This window comes from Benincasa hispida, chromosome 6 (genome assembly GCF_009727055.1).
Source record: "Benincasa hispida cultivar B227 chromosome 6, ASM972705v1, whole genome shotgun sequence".
Lineage (NCBI taxonomy): Eukaryota > Viridiplantae > Streptophyta > Magnoliopsida > Cucurbitales > Cucurbitaceae > Benincasa > Benincasa hispida.
Genome location: NC_052354.1, coordinates 41,271,261 through 41,279,008, shown reverse-complemented (window position 1 = coordinate 41,279,008; position 7,748 = coordinate 41,271,261). Strand labels below are relative to the sequence as shown.

Genomic DNA, 7,748 nt, shown 5'->3' with positions numbered 1-7,748 from the left:
CTAAGAATTCAACAATTATGCTGAAGAAAGTAAGAAATATGGATGAAATAAGTTTAAATTTCAAAAATAAAAAATAAAAAACCAAATAGTTACTAAATGGGGTCTAAGAAATCTATTTCATCAATCAAAGAGCCAAACTTAACCCAAAAATGAATAAAAAGTTGAGAAAGGAATTATTCCAATCTAAAATCACATTGTCTAATGTCATAACAATTTTATTGATTTTAACTTGAATCAATGTTCATGTTGAACAAACCATGGCTTAGCTAAGAAGGATTCCACTCATTACATTCCAACAATGAACACATTTCTTCTCCTTTCGATTGAAGCTAAAAAAGAGATTTGAAGTTTTTTAAATGTCACTGTGGAGTTGAAGGGATGGGAGTGAGTTTCCTGCTAGAAAAGCCTTGATGAGTTGAAGAGCCAGTTTTGGTTGGTGCAAAGGGACTTCATGGCCTGCTCCTCTCACTGACACAAGGGTCAGCCCTTCATATTCCTGAATCCATCCTCCAACCTGTACAAAACAACTAATTTCATTTAATTTGTATTAACTTTTTTCCTGCTAAATGAACTCGTCGTCTCAGGCTGTCGAGTAGTTTACGACAATGAGTAAACAGAATCATAACAATTTGATGAAAGTAGGCAACTGATGTTTTCCAAGTTAATTCAACGTGCTTTTATGAGTGACTGAAAAAAAATTGGAATTTGTTCTCTATCAGAAAACATAAATATCAATATTTACTAGTCACCCCATTATATTTTTAAAATTTTGAAAACAAAAACATAAATATATCTTTTGATAACGATTTCATCTTTAATTTTCTGCTTTTGAAATTTTAGTTTGTTTCCTACTAATTTTGTTTTTAGAAAAATGGAATTCTTAATCAAAATCTAAAAATGAAAATATGTGTTTTTTTCTTTTTTAAAGTTTTCAAAATTTGTATTAGTTTTGAAAACATCGGTAGAAAATAGATAACGAACAAAAAAATTTATGAATGAAAATGATATTTATAGGCTTAAATTTCAAAAACCAAACGCCAAAACTATTCTGGAAACAACCTCCTAGATTGTCCCAAACCTTTGCTTTGTCCTCCTAAAATAGAATAACTTTACTATGGAAGAACGGTTAAAAACTGACTGATATTCTAAAAAGTTGAAGTCGTCTTTAAATGTTTCTTAATTACAGTTGAACTTATTTCATTGATAAATGCCTTTAAGTATCATATATCCTCAACAGATAAAAACAGATGGCAGGTGAGAATAACAACAAAAATCTTAAAAGATATAGTTTTAGGATACCACTAATGAAAGTACATACTTGAAAACAAATATTGAAAACCAAACCTGCAGACCATGAATTATATGCATATGAAGCTCTTAACAATGATTTTACCTGGCCATCATCATACCAAGCACGCCAAGGTCCAATTACTGGAAGCTTAAGGGCATCAACGCTATAACGGGTAGATGTGATTGGGAGTACAGCATCAGTGTCACCACTGACATTAAGAAACACAAACAAATGTTCAAATTCAGTAAATTGAAACTGTAATGGATGATTCAGAAACTGGAGCAGCAATTAAAATGTCCCAAAGCAGTTTTTCAGTAGAATATTTCATCACTAGTTTAATATGAAATGTAAGACATCAGGGTTGCATTTAGGGGTGTAATTGATTCAATTTGGCTCGGTTTGAGTGTCAAACCGAAACCGATCCATTACAAGTTTATAACAAACCAAAGGTTTGGTCGGTTTGGCCGTAGCCATTCACAGTTTGGCTATATGCCTTGGCCTAACTCCCAAGGCTGGGCTGCAAGAATGGGCTAGTGGACACTGATGATTTCAAGCTTTTCTGGTTCACCCCCACTCCCCCAAAACCGAAACTGCCAACAATCAGTTTAAGCGGTTCTTTGGTCTTTCCTGCAACCCTAGTCGCATTGTCAAAATAATCAGGGTTATGCAAGGATCAGTTTGGTGATCACACTTTTTCAATAACCATCCCAATCCCGAACTCATAGACTAGCAGCTACATGTGTGATACAACTGTCTTTTCTTTTTCAAATATTCATGAGCGTTTGGACTAGCTTACATGCACTTCAACTGAAAAAGTTACCTCATCCTACTAGACCTTTTTGCTATTTTCATGGTCTTTACTGACCACCAGAACAACCCAACATTGTTATGATACAGTGTAGTATCAATTAGATCTCGTTTATCAATGTAAGAGCATAGACGAATTGATTCTTTTTCATGATGTAAACTTTAAATTTCAAGACGAACCTGAACACCCATATACGAAGTCCTGCTTGTATCAGCTCCCGATATATGTCAAGCACTGAGCCAGCAGAATCCTTCCAATTAAGGTTAACCAGTTCACTGTGGACATTAAGAGTTTCGTCAAACACAAATAACAAGAACATCCTTACTTGAGGATACTGTTATCAAAGGAAGAAGTGTGCCAAATAGAAACTAATAAAACTTTTGAAGTTCCGAAAAGAAGTAATGAAATGACATAAATAAAAATTCTTTTTGAAGAAAAAGAAAATTATTTGTTTCCTATAAGAAACTGTCGGATTTAAACCTGTAAAATTCTCCACACGATCTACTTGAAATTCAAGGGGTGAAATTTAGCTAACTAAGATGTCAATGGAATCATTTAAATGTTTGCACTTTATCCTGTTTATGTCAGTGATGAGCTAAAAATAAACATATACACTCGTTGCACGCTACTTTCACCCATAAGTTTCTATGTTTTGTCATCCATTTTCTACCCAAATTTTCGGAACTCAATCCAAGTTTTGAAAACTAAAAAAATAGTTTTAAAAAATTTGTTTTTGTTTTTAGAATAGGAATTCAAATGTTCCTTTAAAGATAGGTGAAAACCATAGTAGAGAAATTGGGAGGAAACAAGTATAAATTTCAAAAACAGCAAACTGAAAATGAAATAATTTGTAATGGGACTTTAGTTCGAAGTGTAACCTAGAACTAGCCAAATGAGAGTTTAGTTCCAAGTTACCCCAGGGATGGCCAGCTTGACCATAGCTCAAAAGCATTCTAACCTCGACCAAAGGGTCAAAGATCCAAATCCCCAACCTCAGATAGTGTTAAACTCCAAAAAGAAGAAGAAGATCCGCCAGTGAAAAACATAATAATTTTTAAAATCTACGTTGCTTCCTAGAATGGCTTTCGAGGGGGCAAAGCCTATCTGGGGACTAGTCAAGTTAATAGTTATATTTACTTCGTGAAATTTATACCTAATCTTTAGAGTTCTCTATTATTACAAGTTTATCTGGAAATATATGCTACAAATGCCACAACAAAGTTTATACTTGTTCTTCAAATGTTGTACCTGCAGGTATCCCATTTAGATGGCGCATATTTGGGATCGACATGAAGCGCCTGTTGAACTTCAGGTAGATTGAAGTATGCAACCGAGTGCTTCTCAGTGCAAGGATCATAGCGTTCACCAACACGACCAACCATCTAAGAAACAGTTATAGTACATTAATGGATATAAAAACTTATGTAATCAATAACATTTACAGAAGCTCTCTCCACCACAAATGAAATTTTCAATGTTGCTATGAAGGGGTACCTGAAGATGTCATAACTTCAAATGTACTTATAATAGCTTATACTATTGAAAGATTAAACGAATACTGAGAAAAAGAAACAAACTAAAATCTTGAGATTATTTCAGGGAATTCCAACTAGATCACCTACTACAATCTTGAACTTATTTCAGGATGTGGTTAGAACTTTGAAGTGTAAATTAATGAAGTAGAAGATTAGCGGGAGTGTGATTAGCAATTATGTGCTAGTGCCAGCAGGAAACCTTCTTGCTTGGTGCAAATTTATCTCCATTATTTAGCAAATCAGGACATCCCTAATTTGCACTGTGTTATCAGTAACCATGTGCCAGAAGGAAGGGAAAGACCAAATGTTGCTGACATCTATGTTTTTTTAGAAAAAAAAATTATATGTTAGCTTCAATCCTTCACAACCAAGGAAAATAAAAAGATAAAAAAAATAAAATAATATATTGATCAGTAAACTCACATGCATTCGCTTTCGAAGCCGATTTGAAGAGCTATCAGTGCATGGAGGAGTGAAGATGCTATAATGGTCAATGTTTCCGAGTTCTTTGTTGGCGACATCAAGTATCTCGTCACAAGATTCTGAGGAATGTACAAAAGATTGATTTGCACATAGTAGATTAAGCTGTTTGTATGTTTGATCAGAAATCAAACCGGTAGACCACAAAAATTCAAAAACTCCCACATGATCATGATGATCATCAAAAAGAGCATTGCCCACCTACACGAGCAATGTATAGAAGTGAATATAACAACTTTATATACAACTTAGTATTACTAAAAAGTTGGATGTTGTGAGAAGAAAATCCCAATACCATATAACCCTTCAGATTGATGGATTTTTCCTTGAATAGATGGTTGTTCCTTACAATAGCTTGGCTTAGCTGAGGAACATAATGCCCTACATATTCATATCATTTAAAATGAAAAAGACACGACTAAAACTGATTAGGGAGAATACAAAACAAATTGCAAAGAGTGGAAAGAGAAGATGGCAAGAATAGATAACAACCTTAGAGAAACCAACCATTTTTACATGAGTACTTGAAGATAAAAACCACTGTTATTTTATACCATAAATTTGAGGAAAGATTTTTTCCTTACCCCCATAGCTCTCTCCTGTAATATAAAAATCGTTTCCTTTGAATTGGGAAAAGCGCTCGAACCACTTCAATAAGAAAGTCAGAGAATCCTCGGCTAAAAAATCAGAAATTGAAACATAGTCAAATTAGATGGCTTAGCAATGACATAATATGTCCAATCAAAGCAAGTGTAACATGTTGTCTAAGTATTACCTGTCCTTTTATCTCCATTATTCACCAAATCTGAAGATGTATTTGAATATGAAAAACCAACTCCAACAGGGGATTCGAGAAATAATACGTTGGCAACTGTAAAGATGATGCAAAAAGGTAAGAAAAGTTTTTATTTTACCATTCAAAATAGAACATTTTGAGGCATTTCTAAGGAATCAACTCTGATCTTATCAATGAGCGAAAAGGTTGAGAGAGCTTCACATGAGAACAAGCCAAGCTCATTTGAGAGGGCTAAATAATCTCCTACCATACACTCTACAAAATACTTTCTATCTCTCGTTCATGACATTCCTACATCTACAACATATGTACTGCACCAACTTACCAACAGAGGGTATATTTTCCTTTTTGCACTTTCTAACATAAATATTACTATTGGAAATCTAACAATTTACTAAAATAACACTGTCATACCAAGTCAACCCCAATATAGCAGTCACAGTCAGCTGTGATAGAATATTTGTAAAAAAAATTAAATAAATAAATAAAATAAAATCTAACATTTATACTCATCATCTAGACGCTCATGCTGCATTACATGGATGGACAACTGAACACAAATGCTGGAAGAATTTGTTTTATATGAGATCTGTATACTCCACCTACTCATTCGTAATCCGTTAATATCTAAAGTAGGGGAAGGACTGGAGGAGGATCGGAGAAAGGGAGAAATAGTCCATATATATATACATCTTACCTTCATTCCAAGAATAAGGATTCAAGTAAACGGATTGCCCATCAGCATTAATGTGAAATGGGCCAATTTCTTCTGCCTCGCCATAAGCAATAGATGAACATCCAGGTCCTAGAGAAACAACTCAAGATTTAAAACCCCATTTTGCAGTGTACTATAAAATTATCATAGAAGCTATCTATCAACTTGCACAATTATGAAAAGAAGAAAAGAGCGTCTTATTTCACTCGATCGCATAGCCAGAGAAGCATAGAAGATGCCATGGCCTATCGTCTCTTCTCTCTCTAATAGACTAGTTTCTACCGTAATCTAGTGGTCCCAAAAGAGGAGATAGTTCAAGACTAAGACCTCCATTAAGCCATAGAACCAGAGGTTTAGAGGCAGAGTCCTGAGTAGCCTCAAAAAACCAGTAGAACAGCGCTCTTCCTGAATCTTCATTGACAGTGATATAACCAGAATAATGTGCAAATTTCACCCCAAAGTTCTGACCCGGAAGTTCAGCGATCCTGTCCAGTTCTTGCTGGCGAAGAGGGTTTTCCGAAGAAATTGGAACGCCAATACCCAGATGAAGAAAGCCGAAAATGGCGAAGACCTGGAGGAAAACCCAGGTGGGTCGTGCCATTTTGATGAAGCTCGCTTCGCCTTGACAATGGCGGAAGAAGATGGAGTGCCTTGAAATGCGAAAATGGATAGGAATTATGAAAAGGGGATGAGTAAAAAAGGAGCGAAGAAATTGGAAATGATTGCGTTTTCATGCCCTTCTGTGTTGGCGTTTTCTGAGGATGCGTTTTTGAGTCACCAATCAACAGCTTTGTTTATTGCACGCTTCATATTCTGGTACGGCATTCATAATGTATGTTGAGATTCGTAGTGATTTTTGTCCGCTCAGAGTTTAAAATGATTAAAGTTATTATTTTTTAAAAAAATTTATTCTAGAAATATTTTTAATCATGTAAAAAACTGGGATGAAAATTATGTTGAAAAATGCTTCATTAAAAATTGAATCATTTTGAATGTTTGAATAATTTTAAAATGGTTAAAATCACTCAAAAATACGTTTTTAATAATTAAAATTTAATTTTATATTTTCAAATACAATTATCATATCATGAAATTTAGCTCTCAATCATTAAAAACATGTTTAAGAGTGATTTTGAAATGACAAAAATGATTTTAAATATTTTTTTTTTTTGAATATTGATATTCTCGATATTTTAAATAGTGATACTATGCATTACAATAAAATAGAAAGCTGGATATTTTAATTTGATGCTAAATGGATGTGATTGAGAGAGTGGAACCTTTGAGAATGGGACCACTGTGGATTTTGATTCTACAAAGAAATTTCAAACATCTATAAAAGTCAAGTTTCTTTTGTTTTACTTTCATGTCTCTCTACCGATGACTTGTTTTCTTTAGAATAATTGAAAATTCTCTCCTCAAGAAAACACCATTCTTAATATTTGGAGAAAGTCTAGAGAAAAAGATATTTGGAAAAAGTTGCACAAATCACTAATTGACTATTGACTTTGAAGTTGGTTGGAAAATCGTCGAAAATAACCCAAAATTAACTTTTTTTATTTTTTTTATTTTTTATCAAACTAACATATTTTTTGAAAAAGTGTTTCTTTACCTCTATGAGATGTGAAATATTCATTTTGCCCTCAATTTTAAAGGAACTATTTCTCACTTTCCCCTCAGTTTTTGGGTTTCTCTTATCTATGTTTCTTCTTATACTACTAAAACATCAAATACCAAAAACGATCTAAGCATAAACTCTATGAAGCTATTTAAAAGTAAATATGCTCTAACATTTTTGCTCAATTTATAAATATGATTAGAAACAACACGAGAAAACGTAGGATAATATGAGTGATCATTTACCTAAAATGAAGTTGTATCGATGAAGATATGATAAAAAAGATAAATAAATAAAAGTTCACACAACAAAATGCTTGCGATTGTTGGGCTCTCACATTGCAATTTTATTTTGGTCATGTGTTCGTTAATACAATTTTGTTTTAGCTAAAAGACCACTTGTTTTCATACGCTTTTTCGTGTTCTTTTCCAAAATGCTTAAAAAAAATGCAAAATTTAAAAGAACGTTGAATTTAGATGGCTTTACCATGTTTAAACATAGATAA

The 7,748-nt window shown here is 33.4% G+C and overlaps 1 protein-coding gene across 1 annotated transcript; it reads right to left on the bottom strand.

Annotated features, from left to right (window-relative positions):
- Nucleotides 1-176: 176 nt before the first annotated feature.
- Nucleotides 177-6,390, bottom strand: LOC120080217 (serine carboxypeptidase II-2). Its single transcript, XM_039034798.1, has 10 exons — nt 5,953-6,390; nt 5,608-5,715; nt 4,890-4,985; nt 4,699-4,791; nt 4,410-4,495; nt 4,058-4,315; nt 3,348-3,481; nt 2,279-2,374; nt 1,394-1,499; nt 177-514 (listed from the first exon to the last, which is right to left on the bottom strand). The coding sequence occupies exons 1-10, from the start codon at nt 6,224-6,226 to the stop codon at nt 353-355; spliced, it is 1,413 nt and encodes a 470-aa protein (XP_038890726.1). The 5' UTR covers nt 6,227-6,390; the 3' UTR covers nt 177-352.
- Nucleotides 6,391-7,748: the final 1,358 nt, after the last annotated feature.